Consider the following 27,147-nt stretch of genomic DNA (forward strand, 5'->3'; position numbering starts at 1 on the left):
ATCCGGAGATTATGACCCTTGAGGACCTGTTTTTTTAATTTGAATCCTAGCTCTTTATAATCTCTAAACAGGTCCTCTTTCCTAGACTTGCCTATGTTGTTGGTACCGACATGGACCACAACAACTGGATCCTCCCCCTCCCTCTCCAGTATCCTTTCAAGCCGGTCAGAGATGTCCCGCACCCTAGCACCGGGCAGGCAACATACCATGCGGGACTCTTTATCCTGCTCACAAAGGATACTATCTATCCCCCTGATAATAGAATCCCCTACAACTACAACTTGCCTATTTACTCCCTCCCCTTGAATGGCCTGCTGAACCATGGTGCCTTGGTCAGCTGACTCATCCTTCCTGCAGCCCTGTTCGCCATCCACACAGGGAGCAAGTGCCTCATACCTGTTGGACAGAGTCAAGGGCTGAGGCTCCTGAGTTCCTGACTGCTGGTTCCCTTTACCTGCCTGACTTGCAGTCACACCCTGCTGTCCCTGGCCACTGGCAGGATTTAAACTACTTACTCTGACAGGTGTGACTGCCTCCTGAAACAGTGTCCAGGTAAGTCTCCCCCTCCCGGATGTGCCTCAGTATTTGAAGCTCAGACTCCAGCTCATCAACTCTGAGCCGGAGCTCTTCGAGCAGCCAACACTTACTGCAGATGTGGTCGCTGCAGCTCGCAATGGGATCTGCCAGCTCCCACATCAAGCAGCTCAAGCACATCACCTGACCAGCCATCACTAATTAATTAATTAGTTTAATTTAAGTTTATGAGTTTAGCTGTGGTTTTTTTTTAAATTTGGGGCAGATTTGCTATCAACCACTCAGATCACAGCTTCCCTCTGACGTCACTTTTGGAAAAAAAACCTGGAAAACAGGAAGTTACCGTTAGGTTTTTATACTCACAGAGACTGCTCCTCCTCCTCCTCCGAAGAAAGAGAGAGAACAAAACAGTAGGGAAAAAGCACCTTTTCCCACTCTTCACCGAATTACCTCACTGCACCAAATTACCAAATTCTCACTCGGTCTGTATCTCTCTCGCTCAGGCTGTGACTCCTTGACCTGCGCAATGCTTCAATGTCCCCTGTGCAACTAAGGCCTCGGTAAGTCTGGGGGACCTGATGAAATTTTTGTACCTTGAGAAAATCAAGTATACCATGAGGGGTACGGTGGAATGGTTCGACTTGAGGTGGCAGCCTTTTATCTCCTTTTTTAGGGTACTAGTTACCGTTAGCTGTTAGGGTTTTTTTTTGTTAAAGTTTTGCTTTATTTATGGCGGGGACGGGTGGGGATGGACTGGGTGGGTGTAATTTGTAGTTGTATATTGTGGTGGGGTTTCCTGTATTGTTGTTATTTTTTTACAATGAAAATATTTTTTTTAAATTCAGAGGGGCTGGTTTAGCACAGTGGGCTAAACAGCTGACTTGTAATGCAGAGCAAGGCCAGCAGCGCGGGTTCAATTCCCGTACCAGCCTCCCCGAACAGGCGCCGGAATGTGGCGACTAAGGGCCTTTCACAGTCACTTCATTGAAGCCTACTTGTGACAATAAGCAATTATTATTATTAATATTATTATTAGAATGACAGATTTTATTGAATACATGTTGAATGTAACATTAAAGACATCGGGATTGTATTTTCTGCTTTCATCATGTTAAGTTATAAAATAGCTGATAGTTTAGAAAGTATTATAAACAGTGAGATCAAATTGGCCATTATATCAGTAATGACATGTGATACTATGTGCCCCTATTTTCTTTCTAGAGGAGTATTTGACACTTATCTGTGTTAAATTTTATCTGCCATTGATCTGACCCAGATTTTGCTGACAGGGGGCTTCGGGAAACATGCCTCTTAGTTAGACCTGTTCACGTGCATTTAGAGTTTAAACATTTTTGGCCACGAAATTGCTCGAAGTGTGAGCTGGTAAGGATTCAGAGAGGACAGACAGGCATTTGGGATCTGATAAACAGCTGTAGAAACAGTGCATTCCTTCACCTGTGAGATTAAAGGATTAAGAAAGTTTTGTGAGGGACACGAAGAATCCAGCACGAGTTTTAAGGATACAAAGTAATAACATTTATTTACAATAACATATATATATCACAGCAGCAACAACTTCCCTTGCTGCACACTCCTTCCTGCTGGTTCCTAAACTGGCCAGCTTTATTTATACTGGGAGTTTACTAATGGTTTCTCCACCCCCCCTCATTGGGGAAGCTCATACTCCCACAGGATTGTGGGATTGTCATTAGTCCCCAGCCAATGGTAAGTAGGCAGGTTATAACATCCCTCCCCCCCCAAAGTCCAAGGAATCCACCGAAGACCCTGGCGAAGGAGGGCGTCGGACTCGTTTTGCCGCAGGCCGGACACCATTTGCACGCGACGCTGGATCAAGCGGCGTGTAACGAGACGGAGACCGGCGCTTCCGTGATGAACGGCGCAACGGTTGTACATCCACGGCCCATGGACCCGAGGATTCCCCCTCTGATGCATCCTGTGTCTCCATCTCGGAGTCAGAGTCTGCTGCCTCCGTCATGTCAGCGTCTCTATCTCCATTCGGTTCTGTAACGACCTGCGCAGGCTTCGAGTGAGGCACCAGTGGAAGATTGTGAGGCCTACCTTCCCTTGTCTCTGGTCTCTGCGGCTGTAGAAATGATCTCCGGAGGCGGGGAATCTTTTGAGGGGATAGTCTTCTGGACCGAACGTGGTCTACATGTTTGCACTGGAGACGACCCTGGGCTTTCACCTGGTAAGATATAGGGCCCGTTCGGTGAAAGATTACACCAGGAACCCACTGGGCACCACCAGCAAAATTCCGAACGAACACTGGGTCACCGGGCGCAAACTGCCGAATCTGCCGATGCCGAGAAAATCCCTGTCCCTGCCGTTCTTGTGTGCGGCGTACTTTTGCGCCAATGTCCAGGAAAACCATACTAAGGTGGGTGCGAAGTCTCCGGCCCATTAGGAGTTCTGCGGGAGCTACCCCAGTCACCGCATGGGGGGTGGTCCTATACGTAAACAAAAAGCGAGCCAGTCTCGTGTCCATTGATCTGGAAGACTGCTTCTTTAGGCCCCTTTTGAATGTCTGCACTGCGCGCTCTGCCAACCCATTTGAAGCCAGGTGGTAAGGGGCAGTGCGGATATGGCGTATGCCATTCATCTTCGTGAACCTCGCAAACTCCTCACTCGTGAATGGAGTGCCGTTATCCGTGACCAGCACCTCGGGGAGGCCATGCGTACTAAACGACAAACGCATCTTTTCAATTGTTGCGCAGGACGTTGTCCCCTGCATCTTATGCACCTCTAGCCATTTAGACTAGGCGTCAATTAATAGAAGGAACATGGATCCTTGAAAGGGCCTGCAAAATCTGCATGCAAGCGTGCCCACGGCCGCCCTGGCCATTCCCAGTGATGTAGGGGCGCGGCCGGCGGAAGCTTCTGATGCTCCTGGCAAATGGAGCAGTTTTGGGCCACCTTCTCAATGTCGGTGTTGAGGCCTGGCCACCAGACATAACTCTGGGCCAACATTTTCATTTTGGTCACACCTGGATGCCCATTGTGCAAGTCTGTTAGTATCAGCTCCTGGCCTTTTTCCGGGACAATCACACGCTTCCCCCACAAGAGGATGCCGTCTTCCACGCTGAATTCTGACAGCTTGGAGGAAAATGCCCGCAACTCGCCTGGGAGCTGTCTATGCTGCCCACCATACAGGACTATGTACCGAACCTTTGACAGGACTGGCTCCGTCTGGGTCCACTCACGGATCTGTGATGCCGTGACAGGCAAGGTGTCCATAAAATCTAGGGTTGCAACCACCTCACCGGTCGTGGGGGTCGACATGGGGCCAGTCGATAAAGGCAATCGGCTCAGTGCGTCGGCATTTGCTATCTGCGTAACTTGTTTGTGCTCCAGAGAATACTCGTCTGCAGCAAGCAACAAAGCCCAGCGCTGAATCCGTGCGGAAGCAATGGGCGGTATTGGCTTATCCTCTCTGAAAAGTCCCAGCAGAGGCTTACGATCAGTCACGATAGTGAAATGGCGGCCATGCGCGTACTGGTGGAAGCGTTTCACCGCAAAAACCACTGCCAGGCCCTCCTTCTCGATCTGCGCGTACTTTTTCTCCGCTGCAGTCAATGTGCGGGAGGCGAAAGCTATCGGTCGCTCGGCCCCGTTCTCCATCTTGTGGGACAGGATGGCCCCAATACCATACGGGGATGCATCACGTGACGAGCAAAGGCTTTCCAGGATCATAGTGGGTTAGTAACCCAGACGACGACAATTGTTGCTTTACCCGCCGGAAAGCGGTTTCTTGCGGCTGACCCCAAACCCAGGTGTGATTTTTCTTTAGCAGAAGGTGCAAAGGGGCCAGCGTAGTTGCCAGATTGGGGAGGAACTTCCCGTAATAGTTTACGAGACCGAGAAAAGAACGAAGATGCGAAGTGTCAGTCAGGGCGGGGGCCTGTTGAATTGCACGCACCTTCTCTGCGATGGGGTGCAAACCTTCGCGGTCCACCCGATAACCTAGGTAGACTACTTCCTTTGCCTGAAATACGCACTTTGTGCGACGTAAACGGACTCCAGCCTCCGAAAGGCGTCTAAGGACAGCCTCCAGATTTTCCAAATGTTCCTGCTCCGACGACCCTGTAATCAAAACGTCATCTAAGTATACAGCAACACGTGGTAAACCTCTCAAAATGCCCTCCATAACACGTTGAAAAATTGCACAGGCAGAGGATACTCCAAAGGGCAACGTGTATATTCATACAGGCCCCGGTGTGTATTAATCGTTACATATGGTCGGGAGGCAGGGTCCAGCTCCAACTGCAGGTAGACGTGACTCATATCTAATTTTGTGAACGAGAGTCCACCTGCAAGATTCGCGTAGAGATCCACTATGCGAGGCATTGGATATCGGTCGAGTCGGGAAGCCGTATTCACTGTAAATATATAGTCGCCACACAAGCGAACTGTGGCATCTGGCTTCATTACAGATACAATTGGTGCTGCCCAGTCAGCAAAACGGACGGGCCTGATAATACCCAAACTCTCCAAACGAGTGAGCTCCCCTTCTACCTTCTCGAGCAAGACGTAAGGCACCGGGCGCGCCCGGAAATAGCGCAGCGTGGCTCCTGTTTCGACTTGGATACGGGCTACGGCCCCTTTTATTTTCCCCAAACCAGGCTGGAATACATCTGGGTATCGTCCTAGCATCTCAGTCAACCCTTCAGAAACTGTTTGGAGGATGTGCTGCCATTGCAACCGCAAATGGCGCAACCAGTCCCGACCCAACAGGCTGGGCCCATGGCCGCGCACCACGATAAGTGGGAAATGCCCCTCCTGGCATTCATAAACAACAGGGGTCCATAAACAACTGGGGTCATTGTAGTTCCTGCAATGTCCAGTGGTTCCCCAGTGTAGGTGGCCAACCTGGCCTGTGAGTCGGTTAATGTAAGGGCCTGTATACCCTGCTTGATGCGGTCGAATGTCCTCTGGGTGATCACGGAGACCGCTGCGCCAGTGTCCATCTCCATCTCAAGCGGGTGGCCATTGACCCGTACTGTCACCTTAATGGGGGCCACACGGGGAGCTGCCACACAATGCAACTGCAGGCAGTCGTCCTCCGTCTCCACGTCCTCGGGAGTAGTCGCCGCAGGTTCATCCACATGGAAGGTACGGCCCCTGGGCTGGTCCCAGTTACGGCCCCTGGTCTGGTCCCAGTTTCGGTCGGAACGACGCCGCCTCTGGCGCCCCCAGGACCGCCGTCCGCGACGGGGTCGGCGCCTACAAGTCTGACACGGACATGGCTTCTCATCCATTGGTTCTAGAGAAGGCTCCCTTCGGGGAGGAATGTCCGACGGCCACTGGCGTCGGTCCGGACGTTGCCTCGCCCAAGGTACCGCAGGAGTGCGCGGGGCGTTTTCGGACGGAAGGGTTTGCGCCCCAAGGCATGCACTTCCATTCCACTTTAACTCTTCGTTCTGCGCTCTCTCGGGACAATACTATTTGAATGGCCTGTTGAAAAGTCAATGTTGGCTCAGCTAACAACTTTCTCTGGGTGGCCGCATTGTTAATACCGCAAACCAAATGGTCGCGTAACATTTCTGACAAGGTCTCACCATAGTCATGTACTCCGCAATCCTGCGTAGCCTGGATAGAAAATCGGCAAGGGATTCTCATGGGGTCCTTTCAGCGGTATTAAACCGGTAACGCTGGACTATCGTGGACGGGGTTGGGTTAAAATGTTGCCCCACTATATTCACAAGTTCATCAAACGTTTTGGTGTCAGGCGCAGCTGGGTACGTAAGGCTCCTAATCACCCCAAACTTATGCGGGCCGCAGGCGGTGAGCAATATGACCACCTGGCGCTCGTTTTCGGTGATATTGTTTGCCCGGAAATAGTAACGCATCCATTGTGTGTACTGGTTCCAGCTTTCCAGCGCAGCATCAAAAACATCCAAACGTCCGTACAGAGGCATGGTATAATAGAAAACAACTTCCAACCTGTATCCAACAAAAATCCAGGGAGGTGGCTTCAGCAGTGTAGACAGCTATTCACTTTAACCTTCGTCGCCAGTTTTGTGAGGGCCACGAAGAATCCAGCACGAGTTTTAAGGATACAAAGTGATAACATTTATTTACAATAACATATATATATAACAGCAGCAGCAACTTCCCTTGCTGCACACTCCTTCCTGCTGGTTCCTAAACTGGCCAGGTTTATTTATACTGGGAGTTTACTAATGGTTTCTCCGTCCCCCTCATTGGTGAAGCTCATACTCCCACAGGATTGTGGGATTGTCATTAGTCCCCAGCCAATGGTAAGTAGGCAGGTTATAACAGAAATAAACAGAGGAAGGATTGAAAAGTGAGTCAATGAGTGTGGGTACATTCAATGACAAATCAAGTGTGGAAAGTCACAAAGAGCTTGGGGGACTGAGGTGCGGAATGGTTTAAAAGGGAGAAAAAAGGAGTCAGACAGGAAAAATAAGAAAAACACTTTTAAAAATCTGAATGAATGAGGTGCTTCACTTCTGGGCAAGAGCGGTTGATTGGTAATCATTAGTATTACTCAAGTGTTAAAAGGTTTCTTAGACTGTTAAGTACGAGACTTTCCATATGTTTTAGTCCTGTCCAAAACTGGAGAGGTATTGGCGGGAGGTCTTCAGGGTAATCACGAATGTGGTGCACGTGAGGCTCGAACCAGGTTCCCTAGAAGCCATATTCAGGGTGCCGGATCATCCAGGGTTGGAGGCGGGTGCGGAGGCAGGTGTCTTAGCCTTCACCTTGCTGATCGTCCGAAGGCGGGTCCTGTTGGGGTGGAGGTCAGCTTCTCCCCCCGTGCCTCGGCATGGCAGGGGGACCTGCTGGAGTTTTTAACACTCAAAAAAGAGAAGTTTGAGTTGAGGGGAAGGATGGAAGGATTCGCCAACTCATGGGCATTGTTTATCATGCATTTTCAAGAATTGGATGACATCGAACATGGGGGTGGGGGGTGATTGGAATGTATCGGTTATTGGTGATTATGTATGGGTTGATGGTGGATTCTTTTTCTTTTGTGTTTTGTATTTAAAATGTTGGGGTTGTTTAGGGGTGGGTGGGATAAAGCAGGCATTGTCAAAGTCACGGAGCCATCCGTCGCGGCGCTCCCGATTGCGCAATTCCGCGCGCAACAGCTGCAGCAGCTGGCTTTTAATAATGCCGGCTGCGAGCGACTTCAAAATGGCCAGGAACAGATAAAAAAAATACGGCCGCACTACGCATGCGTGCCCGCTCATCGGTGCGCATGTGCAAAACTTTGCGCATGCACACCGATGAGCGGGCATGCATGCGCAGTGCGACCGCATTTTTAAAAATCTGGTCGCAGCCTTTTTGAAGGCCGCAGCAGCCAGCATTGTTAAAAGCCGGCAGCAAAAAGTTCGGGGAGAATGATGTGATTGATTGCTTTCTGAACTTTGATGCTGATGAAGTGGAAGGCTCTTACTCCAAGAATGGTGAGTGATCCAACAATGGTTTCACCGCAGCTATACTTTGACAAGAGATGTCAACTTTTTTGATCTTGATTTTTAAACATTCCAAAACAAAGTGCCTGCAGGTCGTATTTGGAAGCTTTATCAATTAATTGATTTTTAAGTGTGTTTTATTTTTTATATTTTTAATTGTAATGTTTAGGTGAAATGTGGTGAACCTCCAATTTCTAGAGGATGAAAACATTTTCAGTTTCTGTATTTTTTTCCTGTTAAACTTTATCAAATAGACCTCCCCCCCCCCCCCCCGAACATGTAAAAAAAAGCCGGCTGCTGCAGCTGTTGCCCGCGAATTTGCGCAATCAGAGACGCAGAAGATGTTTAAAAAAATTCGATGTAATCTTCCTGCCTGAAGGGAGACAGAGAGCAGATCACACCCCCCGAACATTGACATCACGGACTTTGGGCGCGATTGTGATTCCTCCATTTTGTCAGCAGCAAACAAGGTAAGAGAAAATGGTGGGTCGCGAAGGTCAGCAGGCGTGGGCCGCGAAGGTCGGCTGGCGTGGGTCGCAAAGATTGGCCGGCGTGGGACGCGAAGGTCGGCCGGCGTGGGTCGTGAAGGAAGGCCGGCATGGATCGCGAAGGTTGGCCAGCGTGGGCAGCAGAGGTCTGCCGGCGTGGGCTGCAAAGGTCGGCCGGCGTTGGTTGCAAAGGTTGGCCGGCATGGGTCGCGAAGTTCGGCCGGCGTGGGTCGCGAAGGTCGGCCGGCATGGGTCCTGAAGGTTGGCCGGTTGGTAAAAATGGGACCCCGGTGAAAAAAGTTTGAAAAACACTGGGATAAAGGGATTGTTGGCCAGGGGATTGCCATGGTATTTGTTATTGTTGACTAGTTGTTGGGTGTAAATTTGATGAAAATGTGAAAAAGGTGGAGAATAAAAATATATATTTTTAAAGTACGAGACTTTCAGTAGGGAGTTTATTGGACATTTAATGGGAAAATACATCAGCTGCATGAAAATCGCAGGGGGATTAAGGGCATGTTTGCAAAGCTAACATTGAAGCAATTGAAATAGACCAGCAACCACTGGCAATACACAATTCACATAGTATCTCTTTCTTGATACAAGGTTCTGACTGATTCTTACATTGATAGCAACATGGGTGGAACGGTAGCACAGTGGGTAGCACTGTTTCTTCACAGCTCCAAGGTCCCAGGTTCGATTCCCGGCTTGGGTCACTGTCTGTGCAGAGTCTGCACGTTCTCCCTGTGTCTACATGGGTTTCCTCCGGGTGCTCCGGTTTCCTCCCACAAGTCCCGAAAGACGTGCTGTTAGGTAATTTGGACATTCTGAATTCTCCCTCTGTGTACCCGAACAGGTGCCGGAATTTGGCGACTAGGGGCTTTTCACAGTAACTTCATTGCTGTGTTAATGTAAGCCTACTTGTGACAATAAGGAATATTATATATTGTTCACATACCATTATATTTTCATCAAATGTCAAACCGTTTAGTTCTGTGAGTAGTGTTGATTCTAAATGGATCAGTTTGGGGTGGGTATCTGTTGACAGTGATGTAAAGACAGAGTTAGGGTTTTGGAGTGAGGCTTGCCCTTTGAGTAGAGATAGACAGCTGACAGCAAATCAATAGTCTGCTTTACACTTGGTTTAGTTTATTGTTGAAGTCTATAGAAAAGAAAATTGTTTAGAGTGCAAAACCAGCTGCTGATGAGCTATTATTTGTTTTCTGCTGCTGTCCCTGTGTCGATTCTTTTCCCTGGCAAGGTAAAGAAGAGCTTTGTACATGCAGATACGTAGCTCTGGTCAATAAATAATAACTAATGATTACATTTACATGTAGACAAAAGGCAAAACATAGGATAGCAATGATGTGTTGGGTAGGTTGGGTCGATGTGGACTGCACTTAATGCAGTGTAGCGAGAGACAGACCTCCAACACTTGATAAGATGCAACACAATTTTATTTAACATCTCAACTATTATACCTGTTCAACTGTGGGTTGACACTATGCTGACTTGACTGGAGACCTGATACTAGCCTAACCAGACTTACTAGCTACCACATGGTGTTTGCACTGGCCAGTTCATGAACTCTGACTGTCTCAGAGGCTGGATCCCGAGAGAGCGGGAAAACTGGTGCCCTCTGGCTTTATAGTGGTCGTGTCCTGTCTGGTGATTGGCTGCTCTGTTCTGTGTGCTTACTGGTCATCCTGTGTGTCAATCACTGCCTGTCTGCACTCCATTATATACATAAATGTATATTATGACATCTCCCCCTTTTTTTTATTGTTTGTGTTTAGATAATAAATATTAAGATACATGTGCGTGTGGATGTGTATATGTGCAGAACTATATACAGATTGTGCTAAAATTAATTTTTTAAATTTATTTAAATTTTTTTTTAAAAATTCTCCTTTTTCGCATTTTCTCCCACATTTACATCCATCAACAATAAACAATAATCAGCAAGATATGTCAGTCCCCATAATAACAACGATCCCATCTACCCACCAACCCCCAAACCTCAACCCGCATGTTTACATAAACAAATGACAAAAAGGAATCAGGGATTACCCGTAGTCACCCTTAATCTTACACAGCTCCCACCCCCCACCACCCCACCCCAGGTCTCCAGCTCCTCCCGTCCACTGCCTCTTGTAAAACTCCTCCTCCCCACCTCGGTTCCTTCCCCCCAACTTTCCACCCCGGCTAGACCACTCGGACCCTGTTCTGCCAGGCTCCGATGACCGCAGCCCCTCCCCCCACCTCACTCCTGTTCACTAGCCGGCTTAAACCGGCCAGCGTGGAGGCCCCCGCCTGGGTCCCTTTCCCACTTGCCCGGCCATAGGAAAGCCCAAAAATCCCCTTTTAGCACACAAACCCCGCATATCCACCTACACCCCAAAGAACCCTCATTTCGAGTGAAAGTCCCGTCCCTTCCCTTGTCCAAATATATACCACATTGGCTCCTTTAGTCTCTACACCTGCGCGCAGTGCTGCAAAAAAGAAGAAAATACAGTCATGAGGTTACATCGGCACATGGCCATTCCTCAATTTGTCAGTTCTGCCACAGTCCTTCTGCTTTTGCAAACTCCTCCGTTGCTTTCGCCGTTCCAAAATAAAAGTCCCTGAGCTTGTAAGTCACCCTCAGCTTCGCTGGATATACAATGCCGCACCGCACCTTGCTAATGTACAGTGCCCTCTTCACCCGGTTGAAGGCAGCCCGCCTCCTCGCCAGCTGCACCGTAAAGTCCTGGTATACACGTATACCAGCTCCAGCCCACTGCACCACCCGCTTCTGCTTGGCCCAGCTCAGGACCTTCTCCTTCACACTGTACCTACGGAAGCACAGAGTCACTGCCCTTGGCGGCTCACTCGCCTTTGGTACAGGCCTCCACGACCGATGAGCCCGATCCAGTTCATATCGGGAGGGATCCTCCCCCTCCCCCAATAGTTTTGCCAGCATCGCGGCAAAATACTCAGTCGGCTTCGGTCCTTCAACTCCTTCGGCAGCCCCACAATCCTCAAATTGTGTCGCCTGGATCTGTTTTCCAGGTCTTCCATTTTTCCTCGCAGATCCTTGTTAGTATCCATCACCTTCCGCATCTCTTTCCAACATCGAGGCAAGTTGATCACCGTGCTGCAATAACGTCTCCTCCACTTCCTTCAGCTTGCTCTCGCACCTCCGCCACTGTGCTCGCCACCTCCGTCCTCACTGGGGAAACCGCCTCCTCCACCAGCACACTCAAAACCTCCCTCATCTCCTTCCTCACCGTCTCCATGCATTTCGCAATCTGAGCCAACTGCTTTTCAAATTCCGCAGCCATCACCTTAGTTATTTCTTCAGCCGTAAGCAGTGCGGCCTTCCCTGGTGCTCCAGCTCCATTTTCCTTGGTGACCCCGTGGTGACCTTTCTACTCCCCGACGGACCTTCAGCTGTTTTTCTTTCGGCCGTTTTCTTGCTCACCCTCGACATTCTTCTTTGTTCTTTTTTTCCTCCTGTGTCTTCACTGTGCCTCCTCCGTGCCTTCTCCCTGCTTCTGCCACCCCCGCGGACCCTGGGACCGGGCTTAAAGCCCCGAAAATGCCGTTCCCGAATGGGAGCCCTCCATTGTGCGGCCGCCTCCCGCCCGCCGTCCTAAAATGAATTTAGGTGTCGCTAGTGCAGATATAGGGCAGATGAAACGGTAAAAACAATATTTACAGAGGTCAAAACGATAAGGTAACAAAATTGTGCAAAAGTTCAGTCGATAAGTCTTTGTGGCGGGCGACGAATTCTGGTTGACCGCCTCAGGGATCAGGGGCCGCCTGCACTTGGATAGGCGGGACCGCCGCCAATGCGGGGGTCGCAGAGGTCGGCAGGATTGCTGGTAGATCGGTGGCCTCGTGGTAGAGCACGTCCGGAAGAAGCACCGTGTGAGGCGGGACATCATGGTTAGGTGGCGGGTGTGGAACTCTGCACAGTGCCCATCTGTTGCGTCGTAGGAAGGAGCCATCAGCCATGTGGACGAGGAACGATCTCGGGGCCACTTGCTTGACCACCACAGCTGTGGCAGACCAGCCGCCGTCAGGCAACTGCCACTCATCACCATGAGCGGTATCCCATGCCTGGCAAACGTTTCTTTGCATGCTTTAATCACCGCCTTCGACGTGAGGTCGGACAGTTTCACCACTTCTGGGTAATTGGAGAAGTAGTCGACCAGGAGGACATAGTCGCGCCCGTTGGCGTGGAAGAGGTCGACACCGACTTTGGACCATGGGGAGGTCACTATCTCATGTTGCTGCAGAGTTTCTTTGGGTTGAGCTGGTTGAAATTTCTGACATGTGGGGCAGTTGAGGACCGTGTTGGCAACGTCCTGGCTGATGCCCGGCCAATAGACTGCCTCCCGAGCTCTGTGTCGACATTTTTCGACCCCCAGGTGGCCCTCATGGAGTTGGCCGAGCACCATAGCTTGCATTCTCTGCGGAATCACAATCCTATCGAGCTTCACGAGGATGCCGTCCACCACCGTCAGGTCGTCCTTCACGTTGTAAAACTGGAGACACTGTCCCTTCTGCCAGACATTCGTGAGGTGCTGCATCACACGCTGTAGCAGAGGATCTTTGGCCGTTTCCTCACGAATTTGGATGACCCTCTCATCAGAGGCCGGAAGGTTGGAGGCACACAATTGCACCTGCGCATCGATTTGACAGACAAAGTCAGTTTGTTCACATGGTGTGGTGATAGACCTGGAAAGGGCATCTGCAACAATGAGTTCTTTGCCTGGCGTATAGACAAGTTCAAAGTCGTAGTGGCGTAGCTTGAGAAGGATTTGTTGTAACCGAGGCGTCATGTCATTTTAATCCTTCTGAATTAGGTGGACTAATGGCCTGTGGTCGGGCTCAACCGTGAATTTTGGGAGACCATACACAGAGTCGTGAAATTTGTCGATTCCCGTTAGGAGGTGTTGCTAACTTTTGGTTGGCTCTTAATACCGTCCTGGTTCGCGTCAGTGGATATTTTGGTCTCCTTGGTAGGGTCGAAGAACGCCAGAACCGGGGCTGTGGTGAGTTTTGCCCACAGCTCAGCCATTCGTTCTCATGAGCGGGCAGCCACTAGAATTCCGTCGACATTTTGACAAGATGATGGAGGGCTGTGGTGTGTGCCGCCATGTTGGGAATGAACTTCCCGAGGTAGTTGACCATCCCTAGAAAGCGGAGAACCACCTTCTTGTCCTCTGGGGTCTTCATGGCGTTGATCGCCAAGACCTTGTCAGCATCTGGCCGCACGCCTTGCTGCGAGATGTGGTCACCAAGGAATTTGATTTCTGATTGACCGAACGAACATTTGGCTCTGTTGGAGGCCATGCTCGTGGATTCTGTGGAATACCTGCTTGAGGCGATCGATGTGTTCTTGAGGAGTTGTGGACCAGATTATGACATCGTCAGCATACACGCGCACACCCTTGATACCCTCCATCATCTGTTCCATGATGCGGTGAAATACCTGTGAAGCAGAGATGATGCCAAAAGGCATCCAGTTGTAGCAATAGCGACTGAACGGGGTATTGAATGTACACAGCCTGCGACTGGATGCATCCAGCTGTATTTGCCAGAACCCCTTGGAGGCGTCCAGCTTCGTAAAGAGTTTGGCATGAGCCATCTCGCTGGTCAACTCTTCTCATTTTAGTATTGGGTAATGTTCCCTCATGATGTTGCGTTTAGATCCTTGGGGTCGATGAAGATTCAAAGCTCCCCTGACGGCTTCCTGATGCAGACCATGGAGCTGACCCAGTCCGTGGGTTCTGTGACCTTTGATATGATGCCCTGGAGGTCCTGTAACTGCTGCTTGAGGCGGTCCTTGAGGGGTGCCGGCACCCGACGTGGTGCAAATATCACAGGGGTGGTGTTTGGTTTGAGCAGGAATTTGTATCAGTATGGGAGTGTGCCCATTCCGTCGAACACGCTGTGGTACCACGTGATGATGTCATCAATTTCAACGTGGAAGTTCTCATCAGGTGAGGCCATCACCTGTGAGGATGACATGGTGTGGACTCGCTGAACCAGGTTCAGGAGTTTGCAGGCCCGAGCACCGAGCAGGGATGCTCTGTCAGGTCTCATGATCTCAAATCGCAGTGTCGCTTTAAATGACTCGTTGGAAACTCCGAGTTGGCATGAGCCACTGGCAGCTATGGCATTGCCATCGTATTCAAGGAGCTGGAAGGCCGGTGGAAGAATGCTTGGTCTGACGCGGATGGTGTCGAGATCGGATTTCAAGATGAGATTCGCCAATGCACCGGTGTCCAGTTTGAACCGGATTCGAGCCTTGTTGACTGTGAGGACAGCACACCACTCGTCGTCGGGATCCACGCTGAGGATCGGGAGGTGCTTCACTGTCTTGGAGAAAGGCAGCTCATACTTCGTAATGATGCTCACCCGGTATGGAGATTTGAGGCACTGAGCATCAGGATCTGTTGGGCTGTCGGGGTCGGAGTCTGGCATGGCTTGCTGTATTGAACAGACGCTTCTGCACCGTGGCTGGGATCGCTGGATGCTGGGCAGTGGAGCAGATCTGCAAAGGGCTGCGTAGTGGCCAAGCTTGCCACACTGTAGACACCGTTGTTATTTTGCCGGACATTGTCGCTTTAAATGGGCGGAGCCACAATTCTGATATGTCATGACGCCAACATCAGCACGTTCCGTGCGCCATCGCGCATGCGCAGTGCGGTCGAACGATGTACGCACCTGCACAGTCTGGTCGTAGGTCTCACCGTCCCCTCGGGGGCAGGGGCCCGGGAAAAGCGCGCAAAATGGTCACTCTCGTCGATACTTAGGCCCTGCATTTGTGCGATGGCCTGCACCCATTCCGCCTCGTGGGAGGTTAGCTTTGCCGTTTCTGCCGCCCTGATGTGGGAGTACCGATTGTTAGCATGTTCGTGGAGAACGCACGTTTCGATGGCGATGGTGAGGGTGAGCTGCTTGACTTTCAGGAGCTGCTGGCGAACGGAATCAGAGTGGACCCCGGAAACGACCTGATCCCGGATCATGGAATCAGTCGTCGAGTCATAGTTACATGACTGCGCGAGGATGCGGAGATGGTCAGAAAGGATTGAAATAGTTCATCCTTACCCTGAAGCCTCTGCTGGAAAACGTACCGTTCAAAGCTCTCATTCACCTCAATGTCGCAGTGGCTGTCGAACTTCAGCAGGACTGTTTTAAATTTTGTCTTGTCTTTGCATTCAGCGAATGTAAGGGAGTTGTAGATGTGGGTGGCGTGGTCCCCGGCTGTAGAGAGGAATAGTGCGATCTTCCTGGCGTCCGAAGCGGTCGGTGGCTTCGAGATAGAGTTGGAACTTTTGTTTGAAGATCTTCCAATTTGCACCGAGGTTGCCGGCGATGCAGAGCTGCGGAGGAGGGCGGATGTTTTCCATGTCACCAGATGGCTGTTTGCTGGTCAACTCTGATTCACTCAAGGTAGGTCCGTCAATTTTCAGCATCACTCACTGGTACCATGATGTGTTGGGTAGGCGGTGTCGATGTGGACTGCACTTAATGCAGTGTAGCGAGAGACAGACCTCCAACACTTGATAAGATGCAACACAATTTTATTTAACATCTCAACTATTATACCTGTTCAACTGTGGGTTGACACTATGCTGACTTGACTGGAGACCTGATACTAGCCTAACCAGACTTACTAGCTACCACATGGTGTTTGCACTGGCCAGTTCATGAACTCTGACTGTCTCAGAGGCTGGATCCCAAGAGAGCGGGAAAACTGGTGCCCTCTGGCTTTATAGTGGCCGTGTCCTGTCTGGTGATTGGCTGCTCTGTTCTTTGTGCTTACTGGTCATCCTGTGTGCCAATCACTGCCTGTCTGCACTCCATTATATACATAGATGTATATTATGACAAGCACTCTATCTGTCGTCAATAAAAATAAAGTTTAAAAATTATAGGCAAGATTCTACATCAGCAGGATCCTCTGCTTCACCGGCAGCGGACTCACGACGCGGATTACCCGACGGCGTGGGTGTTGCCTCAAGGGGAAACCCCATTGGCCAGCTGCCGGGCGGAGGATCTTGCTGACGGCGGGGCCGCGCCTTAACAGAAAACGTGTCTGGAGTAATGGAGAATTCCGTACTATGTTGAAAGGTTCACAGATAGCCATCTGGCTAGCCTGGGAACATCTTACGTTGCAGTAAGAATTCTTTCAAGGTTTATTGTGCCCTGGACTAATCTGAATAGTGGTGAGATATTGTCTCCTAAAAAGTGCCTGCCGAAATGCAATTTGGGTGATTTGACATCTTAAGTTATGCCACACATTTTGTGTCAATTGTAACATAGCAAAATCTGCAGTAAAGCTTGTCTGTGGGTCAGTTTATAATTCGAAAAATGTATTTTTCTGTTTTAGGTTTCTTACAGATAAACTGCCACAATGGATAAATATGAAGTGATTAGACTCCTTGGTGAAGGAGCGTTTGGAAAAGCTTTCTTAGTTAAAGCTAAAGATGACAACAGGCAGGTTGTAGTAAAAGAAGTTAAGACTGCAACGGTGAGGCTGAAATAAAAATGTCAGTTTCTATTGGTTATATTATCGTTGTAAACATTTCAGTAAATTTAAGATATGTAAATATTCATCTTCTGCATGTTATAGTTTTTGCAAGCGAGTAAGTTGTTTAATGTTGCTGATAACAAAAATTCTAAAAGTAATTCTGCTTTGTGTTCACAATAATTTCTTAGTTAACAGAGCTTATTAAAATGTCAATAAAATTCTTTCCGATTCTAAAATTATCCATGATTAAGATGTCACAAGGTAGAATTGTCAAAGTTCAATAAGATGTAGCATCAGTATGCAGTTACAAGCGCAGGCCTGCTTGATACATTTCATGAATGGGGCGGCATAGTGGCACAGTTGTTAGCACTGCTTCCTCGCAGCACCAGGGACCCAGGTTCAATTGCGACCTTGGGTGACTATCTGTGTGGAGTTTTCACGTTCTCCCTGTGTCTGCGTTGGTTCCCTGCGTGTGCTCCAGTTTCCTCCCACAGTCCAAAGATGTGCAGGTTAAGTGGATTGACCATGCTTAATTGCCCCTTAATGTCCAAAAAAGGTAGGTGGGGTTACTGGGTTATGGCCATAGAGTGGACGTGTGGGCCTAGGTAGGGTGCTCTTTCAAAGGGACTATGCAGACTCGATGGACCAAATGGCCTCCTTCTGCACTGTAGCAATTCTATGATGATTGGTAAGATTTGGTATCACAACCAATGGATAATTGAGAGTAAGGACTGTTGACCTATGTGGTATACAACAAGAAATGGACAATGCCCACGTACTGTCTGTTGAACAGGACAAAATGTCAGCAATTCACATCACTGTACTAAATGGTGTTCCAGAAGTATGAGGAAAAATGATTGGCGAACCATGGAAGAATACATAGCAGTGGTGAAGAAAAGCTTGGTCAAAAGGAGTGAATTTCAGGGAGGTTGAAAAGGAAGAGTGGGTGATGGATGTAAGGTGAATATTAGGGAGGGAATACCAGAATGTGAGGTTCAGGCGGCTGAAGGTAATGTTGCCAAGGAAAAGGGACACAAAGGATCATAGAATTTACAGTGCAGAAGGAGGCCATTTGGCTCATCAAGTCTCCACTGGTCCTTGGAAAGAGCACCCTACCCAAGCCCATGACTCCACTCTATTCCCGTAACACCACCTAACATTTTAGACACTAAGGGCAATTTAGCATGGCCAATCCACCTAACCTGCATATCTTTGGACTGTGGGAGGAAACTGGAGCACCCTGAGGAAACCCACGCAGATGCAGGGAGAACGTGCAGACTCCACACAGACAGTGACCCAAGCCGGGAATCGAATCTGGGTCCCTGGAGCTGTGAAGCAACTGTGCTAACCACTGTGCTACCGTGCTGCCCAGTTAGGGGAACAGTTCTCGGTCGGGATTCTCCACTAACCGGCGGGGCGGGCCGTACCGGCGCCGAGGAGTGACATGAACCACTCCGGCGTCAGGCTGCCAAGAAGGTGCGGAATCATCCGCACCTTTGGAGGCTAGGCCGGCGCTGGAGTGGTTGGCGTCGCGCCAATCGGCACCAAAGGGCCTCCTGCATATGCAGGGGGTTTCTTCTCTGCGCCGGCCATGGCGTAGCTTTACAGCGTCCGGCGCGGAGGGAAAGAATGCCCCCGAGGCACAGGCCCGCCCACAGATCGGTGGGCCCCGATCGTGGGCCAGGCCACCGTGGGCCCCCGCCCCTGGGGCCGGATCCCCCCCCTCCCCCGAGGACTCTGCAGTCTGCCCGCAGAGCCAAGGTCCCGCCGGTACAGACCTGGCGGGACTGGTCGAAAACGGGCAGCTGCTCGGCCCCACGCGGAGCGGCGAATCGCCGGTGGGGGGGGGGCACTGAAAATGGCCCCGAGTGGCGCGGCGCGATTCCCGCCCCCTCAAAAAAACGACGCCGGAGAATTCACGCCGCTCCCTGGCGATTCTCCAACCCGGCGGGGGGGGTTGGATAATCCCACCCCTTATCTGTTTTTTAATTGGGGGACCCCTTATTTTTAAACTGTGTCCCCTGGTTCTAGTCTCTCCCACAAGGAGAAACATCATTTCAGCATCCACCCTGTCAAGTCCCCTCAAGATCTTATGTTTCAATAAGATCGCCTCTCATTCTTCTAAATTCTAGGTGATACAGGTCCAACTTTTTTTCATAATATCATAATACCTTCATCCCAGAATCAGTTGAGTGAACTTTCTCTGAACTGCTTCTTGATACTATCCTTTCTAAAATAAGTAGATTAATACTATGCTCAATACTCCAGATGTGGTCTCGCATGTACCTTGTACAGTTGCAGCAAGACTTTTCTACTCTTATACTCCAACCCCCTTGAAATATGGGCCAACATTCCATTAGCCTGCCTGATTACCTGCTGCGCCTGTGTGCTAGCTTTCTGTGTTTCATGCATAAGTACCCCCAAGTCCCTTTGTGTTGCAGCTTTCTGCAGTTTTTCTCCATTTAAATAATACTCTGATCTTTTGTTCTCCCTTCCAAAATGAACAACTTCACATTTTCCCACATTATACTCCATTTGCCAACTTTTTGGTCCACTGACTTATCCTTTCTCTTTGCAAACTGTTTGTGTCCCTCTCGCAACTTGCCTTTCCGCTTATTTTTCTGTAGTCTGCAAATTTGGCAACAGTGCATTCGCTTCCTTCCTCCCAAGTCACTAATATATATAGTAAACAGTTGCACTCTCAGCACTGATCCCTGTGGAACCCCATTGGTTATAGGTAGCCAACCTGGAAAAGAACCTCTTATCTCCACTCGCTGTTTCCTGCCTATTAGCCAATTCTCTATCCATGCCCATGTACTACCTCCAACACCATGGGCTCTTCCTTATGACTTAACCTTTTGTGTGGTACCTTGTCGAACACCTTCTGGAAGTCCAAATACAACTGGTTCCCCTCTATCCACTCTAGTTGAGACTTCCTCAAAAAATTCAAATAAATTAGTCAGACACGATTTCCCTTTTATGAACCATGCTGACTCTGCTTGACTATGGTGTATTTGCTGCTCACAATACAGTCTCCTTTACATTGAAGAGACCAAATGCAGATTGGGTGGTCGCTTTGCTGAACACCTCCATTCATTTTTCAAGCTTGACCGTGAGCTTCCCATTGTTTGCCATTTAATTCCTTCTTCTTCTGACTCCACTCTGATCTCTTCATCTTCAAACTCCAGCACTGTTCCACTGTTCCAGTGAAGCTCAATTGGAGCTCATGGAACAGCAGCTCATCTTTCAATTAGACAAGTTACAGGAGCCAGGGGGAACCTCTGGTCCCACCAAAGTCTGGCGGTTTGCATGGCTTTCCCACCGCTCCGCTGGGGCACCCACTGTGTGTGTCGCTTTCGGCAGGACCAAAGGATCCTGCCCAATATTGAGTTCAACAATAACAGATCACAATCACTGCTTCCATTTTTCCAGAGAGTGAGTGCTGGTCATAATTATGCTGTTGACATTTCCTCTCAGCCTACATTTTATTTCTTTGCCTTTTTAAAAATCCTTATTGTCACAAGTAGGCTTACATTAACATTACAATGATGTTCCCCTATTTGCCACACTCTGGCGCCTGTTTGGGTACACTGAGGGATAATCAGAATGTCCAATTCACCTAACAAGCACACCATTCAGGACTTGTGGGAGGAAACGAGAGACACCCAGAGGAAACCCACGCAGACACGGGGAGAACGTGCAGACTCCGCACAGACAGTGACCTAAGCCGGGAATTGAACCTGGGACCCTGGTGCTATGAAGCAAAAGTGCTAATCACTGTGCTACCGTGCCGCCACATTACTAATCCTTTTTGAAATTCCCCATCATTCTTTTGGCTTTTCAATCACTCATGTTGTTTGCTATCTCACAAATGCTCTTCTTTCCTCCCTTTCCTGCCTCCATACCTGCTTAAAGCCTATTGCCTCTCTAGCCTTTGCCACTTCTGACGAAAGATCGACAACCTGAAATGTTAACTCCATTTCTCTCTCCACAGGTTCTGCCTAGCCCGTTGAATGTTATTACTCATTGTAGATTTATTTTTGTGTGCTTACTTTCAGATGCACCAGAAAGAAAAAGAAGCTTCCCTTAAAGAAGTGATACTTATGGAAAAAATGAAGCACCCCAACATTGTTACATTTTTGGATTCATTTGAAGGTCTTTAGCTGTCCAAAAGAAAAACCAAATACTGCAGATTTGTAGTTGCCAACTGTTTTAACATAGTTGTACTCATGATATGAACCAAGAAAGTTAATTGTGACCCGTCTCGCCACTCTGTCCCTCAGAATGTTTCTTTGTCCATTTGAAATTCTGGGCCTTTATAGACGATATGCACAGCCATAAAATCTTGGCAGAATTCACACTCAGTACAATTCCATCTCCCTTGTCTTCCCCTGCAGCAATAAGATGCTATTAGGAGGTAGGGCTAACTCAGAATCCTTAAGGCATGTAAAAGGATTAGATTAAACTAATGACCTCAACGTTATGGAATTCACACATAGGACAGGATTTTGCCATTTGTTGACAAAGTGTCACCTTGCGTGAGAAAAGCGGAGAGTAGCCCGTCGACCGCGCTGTCAGCTTTTCCTGCCATATATTCAGACATCTTGGCAAAAAAAATGGAAGGTGTGGGACCCATGACATCATACAGAACCTGCCCACCAGAAACTTAGGTTTTTAAACGATTGGGCATCTTTTTTAAAGGGCGCTCCGATGTAAATTAATAAAAAATGTATCCCCCGATGCAACCCCCCCAATCCCCCACAGAACTCACTCCCCTTCACTGACCCCCCCCAGCACTTTCCTCACAGAACTCCACCCCCACTACCAGCACAGACCCCCTCCAACCATGCAACATCACCCCCTCCCAAGACCACTGCCCTGGCGTGACCCTCTGTCCCCAGGGCTGTGCCCACCTGCCCACCTCGTATGAGTTTTGCTCGTCAGCTACACATCATGGGGGAACTGTAGTGCACACCAAGCCGAATGGACAATTTAACGAGGGGGGGGTCTGCGCATGATAGCGATATTTAAATTGATGCAAATGGGGATTTCCCGTTACGTCAAAGAAACATAGAAAATAGATGTGGAGATGCCGGCGTTGGACTGGGGTGAGCACAGTACGAAGTCTTACAACACCAGGTTAAAGTCCAACAGGTTTGTTTCGATGTCACTAGCTTTCGGAGCGCTGCTCCTTCCTCAGGTGAATGAAGAGGTCTGTTCCAGAAACACATATATAGACAAATTCAAAGATACCAAACAATGCTAGGAATGCGACCATTAGCAGGTGATTAAATCTTTACAGATCCAGAGATGGGATAACCCCAGGTTAAAGAGGTGTGAATTGTCTCAAGCCAGGACAGTTGGTAGGATTTAGCAGGCCAGATGGTGGGGGATGAATGTAATGCGACATGAATCCCAGGTCCCGGTTGAGGCCGCACTCATGTGTGCGGAACTTGGCTATAAGTTTCTGCTCGGCGATTCTGCGTTGTCGCGGGTCCTGAAGGCCGCCTTGGAGAACGCTTACCCGGAGATCAGAGGCTGAATGCCCTTGACTGCTGAAGTGTTCCCCGACTGGAAGGGAACATTCCTGCCTGGTGATTGTTGCGCGATGTCCGTTCATTCGTTGTCGCAGCGTCTGCATGGTCTCGCCAATGTACCACGCTTCGGGACATCCTTTCCTGCAGCGTATGAGGTAGACAACCCCCTTAGTCTAGGCTCACACTTGAGGGAGTACTGCATTTCCAGAAGTTCTAACCAGTTATAGAATCATAGAATCATAGAAGTTTACAGCATGGAAACAGGCCCTTCGGCCCAACCAGTCCATGCCGCCCAGTTTTTACCATTAAGCTAGTCCCAGTTGCCCGCACTTGGCCCATAACCCTCTATACCCATCTTACCCATGTAACTATCTAAATGTTTTTTAAAAGACACAATTGTACCCGCCTCTACTACTACCTCTGGCAGCCCATTCCAGACACTCACTACCCTCTGAGTGAAGAAATTGCCCCTCTGGGCCCTTCTGAATCTCTCCCCTCTCACCTTAAACCTATGCCCTCTAGTTTTAGACTCCCCTACCTTTGGGAAAAGATGTTGACTATCTACCTTATCTATGCCCCTCATTATTTTATAGACCTCTATAAGATCACCCCTAAGCCTCCTACGCTCCAAGGAAAAAAGTCCCAGTCTATCCAGCCTCTCCTTATAACTCAAACCATCAAGTCCCGGCAACATCTTTTCTGCACTCTTTCCAGTTTAATAATATCCTTTCTATAATAGGGTGACCAGAACTGCACACAGTATTCCAAGTGTGGCCGTACCAATGTCTTGTACAACTTCAACAAGACGTCCCAACTCCTGTATTTAATGTTCTGACCAATGAAACCAAGCATGCCGAATGCCGCCTTCACCACCCTGTCCACCTGCGACTCCACCTTCAAGGAGCTATGAACCTGTACTCCTAGATCTCTTTGTTCTATAACTCTCCCCAACGCCATACCATTAACTGAGTAGGTCCTGGCCTGATTCGATCTGCCAAAATGCATCACCTCACATTTATCTAAATTAAACTCCATCTGCCATTCGTCGGCCCACTGGCCTAATTGATCAAGATCCCGTTGCAATCCTAGATAACCTTCTTCACTATCCACTGTGCCACCAATCTTGGTGTCATCTGCAAACTTACTAACCATGCCTCCTAAATTCTCATCCAAATCATTAATATAAATCACAAATAACAGTGGACCCAGCACCGATCCCTGAGGCACACCACTGGTCACAGGCCTCCAGTTTGAAAAACAACCCTCTACAACCACCCTCTGCTTTCTGTCGTCCAGCCAATTTTGAATCCAATTGGCAACCTCACCCTGGATCCCGTGAGCTTTAACGTTCTGCAACAACCTACCATGCGGTACCTTGTCAAAGGCTTTGCTAAAGTCCATGTAGACAACGTCTACTGCACTGCCCTCATCTACCTTCTTGGTCACCCCCTCAAAAAACTCAATCAAATTTGTGAGACATGATTTTCCACACACAAAGCCATGCTGACTGCCCCGAACCAGTCCTTGCCTCTCTAAATGCTTGTAGATCCTGTCTCTCAGAATACCTTCTAGCAACTTACCTACTACAGACGTTAGGCTCACCGGTCTGTAGTTCCCAGGCTTTTCCCTGCTGCCCTTCTTAAACAAGGGCACAACATTCGCCACTCTCCAATCTTCAGGCACCTCACCTGTGGCTGCCGATGATTCAAATATCTCTGTTAGGGGACCCGCAATTTCCTCCCTAGCCTCCCACAACATCCTGGGATACATTTCATCAGGTCCCGGGGATTTATCTACCTTGATGCGCTTTAAGACTTCCAGCACCTCCTCCTCTGTAATATGCACACTTTTCAAGACATCACTATTTATTTCCCTTAGTTTCCTAACATCCATGCCTTTCTCCACCGTGAATACCGATGAGAAATATTCATTCAGGATCTCACCCAACTCTTGTGGCTCTGCACATAGATGCCCTTGTTGATCCTTAAGAGGCCCTACTCTGTCCCTAGTTACTCTTTTCCCCTTTATGTATTTGTAGAATCTCTTTGGATTCTCCCTTGCATTATTTGCCAAAGCAATTTCATGTCCCCTTTTTGCCCTCCTGATTTCCCTCTTAACTCTTAACAGTTAAGTATTGTCATTATCTTTGTAGAGAAAGAGCACGAAGAATAAATTGATTCTGTGTCAACATAAGGTAAGTATTGGCCTTCCATGCCCTGCAAACATGCCCCTGTCATTCCTTCCTGCAACACCCTCCAGGAGCGTCCTTCAACACACCTAATTCAATCAATGACTGCCCAACTCGTCTGGAGGACAACAGCCACCTCCTGCTGGCAACATATTAAAAAGATCTGGGAGTTTGAAATAGACTGAACTTCTTTTCTGCTGTAGTGGGTGAATTTCCAACTCAGTCTGCCCCCACTGCCTGCACAAAATGTTCCATAATCTGTGGCTGGAAGGGTTTATTCCACACTTTCTTATAAACCATTTAGAGATGTACAAAGAAAGGAGATATATTTGCTTATCGGATTTGCCTCTTTTTAAAAAAAAAGACTTGGGAATGATTTACAAATGGTATAATTTTCGGTTCTCATTTTCAGAGGGGCAAAACCTGCATATAGTAATGGAGTATTGCGATGGGGGTGACCTGATGCACAGAATCAACATGCAGCATGGAATTTGCTTCCCAGAGGAGCAGGTAAGAACTAAAAATGAACTATCCTCATTAAAAACTCCAGTCGGGTCGGAACATTGCAGTCCTCAGATTGTTATTGTGATATGTGGGAGAGGAAGGAACAACATCTGGGGCGAAAGTCTCCGGAAACGGCGCGATGTCCGCCGACTGGCGCCCAAAATGGCGCAAATCAGTCGGGCATCGCGCCGCCCCAAAGGTGCAGAATGCTCCGCATCTTTGGGGGCCGAGCCCCAACCTTAAGGGGCCGGACGAATTTCCACCCCGCCAGCTGGCGGAAAAGGCCTTTGGTGCCCCGCCAGCTGGCGCGGAAATGACATCTCCGGGCGGCGCATGCGCGGGAGCGTTAGCGGCCGCTGACGGCATTCCCGCGCATGCGCATTGGAGGGAGTCTCTTCCGCCTCCGCCATGGTGGAGACCGTGGCGGAGGCGGAAGGGAAAGAGTGCCCCCACGGCATAGGCCCGCCCGCGGATCGGTGGGCCCCGATCGCGGGCCAGACCACCGTGGGGGCACCCCCCGGGGCCAGATCGCTTCGCGCCCCCCCCAGGACCCCGGAGCCCGCCCGCGCCGCCTTGTCCCGCCGGTAAGGTAGGTGGTTTAATCTACGCCGGCGGGACATCGGCCCATCCGGGCCGGAGAATCGCGCGGGGGGGCCCGCCAACCGGCGCGGTGCGATTCCCGCCCCCGCCGAATATCCAGTGCCGGAGACTTCGGCAACCGGCGGGGGCGGGATTCACGCCAGCCCCCGCCGATTCTCCGACCCAGCGGGGGGTCGGAGAATCTCGCCCCTGTATTTTGGAGTGAACCTGGACTTCTTCTAAACCAACCTGTTTAGGTTCTGTCTAGGTGCTGAGGGAAAACAAATCTCCCACCTTCCCTGAAATTTCTGATTGTTTCATGGAACTGGGGAAGTTCCTACGCTATCTGGGAATTTCCCCCGCTATGACCTTCATGAACCTAATGGAAGCTGAGAATTTAGTGAGGACTCAGGTATGTGAGAGGAAGAGGAATTCAGTCCATTTTGGCCATCTTACCAGATGACCTTGCTGCTCCCCGGATCCATTGTGCTGTTACTTTTAAGTTTAAGTTGGGTCCTACCTGTCTTTAGCGGGAGCCTGATTGATGCTGTCAGAAACATTACAGTGACTGGGAACATGCCAAATTGAAGCTGGGATCTACATTTTTCAAATTTTTACCCCTCACAGACCACTCTCCCTGGTATACCTGCAATGGTTGAAATGCTGACCATTAGTTTTCATAATTAATTGTTTCTGTGCTCAAAAACACATGACTGACATTCCATCAAAACTTTTTTTAGGTCTTGGACTGGTTTGTGCAAATCTGCTTAGGGCTGAAGCATATTCATGACAGAAAGATCCTGCACAGAGATATCAAAACACAGGTAAATATCAGATGGGATCAAAACTAGACATGTAATAAAAATCAAATGTATTTACCCCTTTTGGAATTATGGCAGCATTTTTGTATTGTTTTAGAGAATATTGTACTCTCAAAAAATGTTATGATTCTTGATATTGATATATCAAATTGTATAACTAGATAATGTCTACTTAAAAGGCTCAGGTAATGCAATGGTTCTGAAACAATACTGATATGCTGAAACCATTTAGACTAAAGTTGAGAAAATTACAGGTTAGTATGACAGGATTATCTAAATTTAATAAGTCAGTAAATGCCATTATATGTGATACTATTCGGTGCCTCTCTGGTCATATTATTAAACTATGAGAGTTTCCCAATTTTCTAAGATGCTAAATTCTTGCCTCTGCCAATCAGGAGAAACTTGCCAACCAATCAGTAATCTTTTTTCATGCAGTATAACATAAGTTGTTCCCTTTACATGTGGCATTCTTATGAATTGTCCTGATGAGTGCAAGATGAAAA

The 27,147-nt window shown here is 48.9% G+C and overlaps 1 protein-coding gene across 1 annotated transcript in view; it reads left to right on the forward strand.

The window, feature by feature from the left end:
• Nucleotides 1–27,147, forward strand: part of LOC140391980 (serine/threonine-protein kinase Nek5-like) — a 116,682-nt gene that overhangs the window by 15,382 nt on the left and 74,153 nt on the right. Inside the window, exons 2-5 of the mRNA XM_072477094.1 lie at nucleotides 16,872–17,012; nucleotides 21,071–21,167; nucleotides 25,150–25,247; nucleotides 26,561–26,644. Of these exons, the coding sequence (XP_072333195.1) occupies nucleotides 16,896–17,012; nucleotides 21,071–21,167; nucleotides 25,150–25,247; nucleotides 26,561–26,644 (396 nt within the window). The 5' untranslated portion in view covers nucleotides 16,872–16,895. The remainder of the gene's footprint in view (nucleotides 1–16,871; nucleotides 17,013–21,070; nucleotides 21,168–25,149; nucleotides 25,248–26,560; nucleotides 26,645–27,147) is intronic.

This window comes from Scyliorhinus torazame, chromosome 15, assembly GCF_047496885.1.
Source record: "Scyliorhinus torazame isolate Kashiwa2021f chromosome 15, sScyTor2.1, whole genome shotgun sequence".
NCBI classification, from domain to species: Eukaryota; Metazoa; Chordata; class Chondrichthyes; order Carcharhiniformes; family Scyliorhinidae; genus Scyliorhinus; species Scyliorhinus torazame.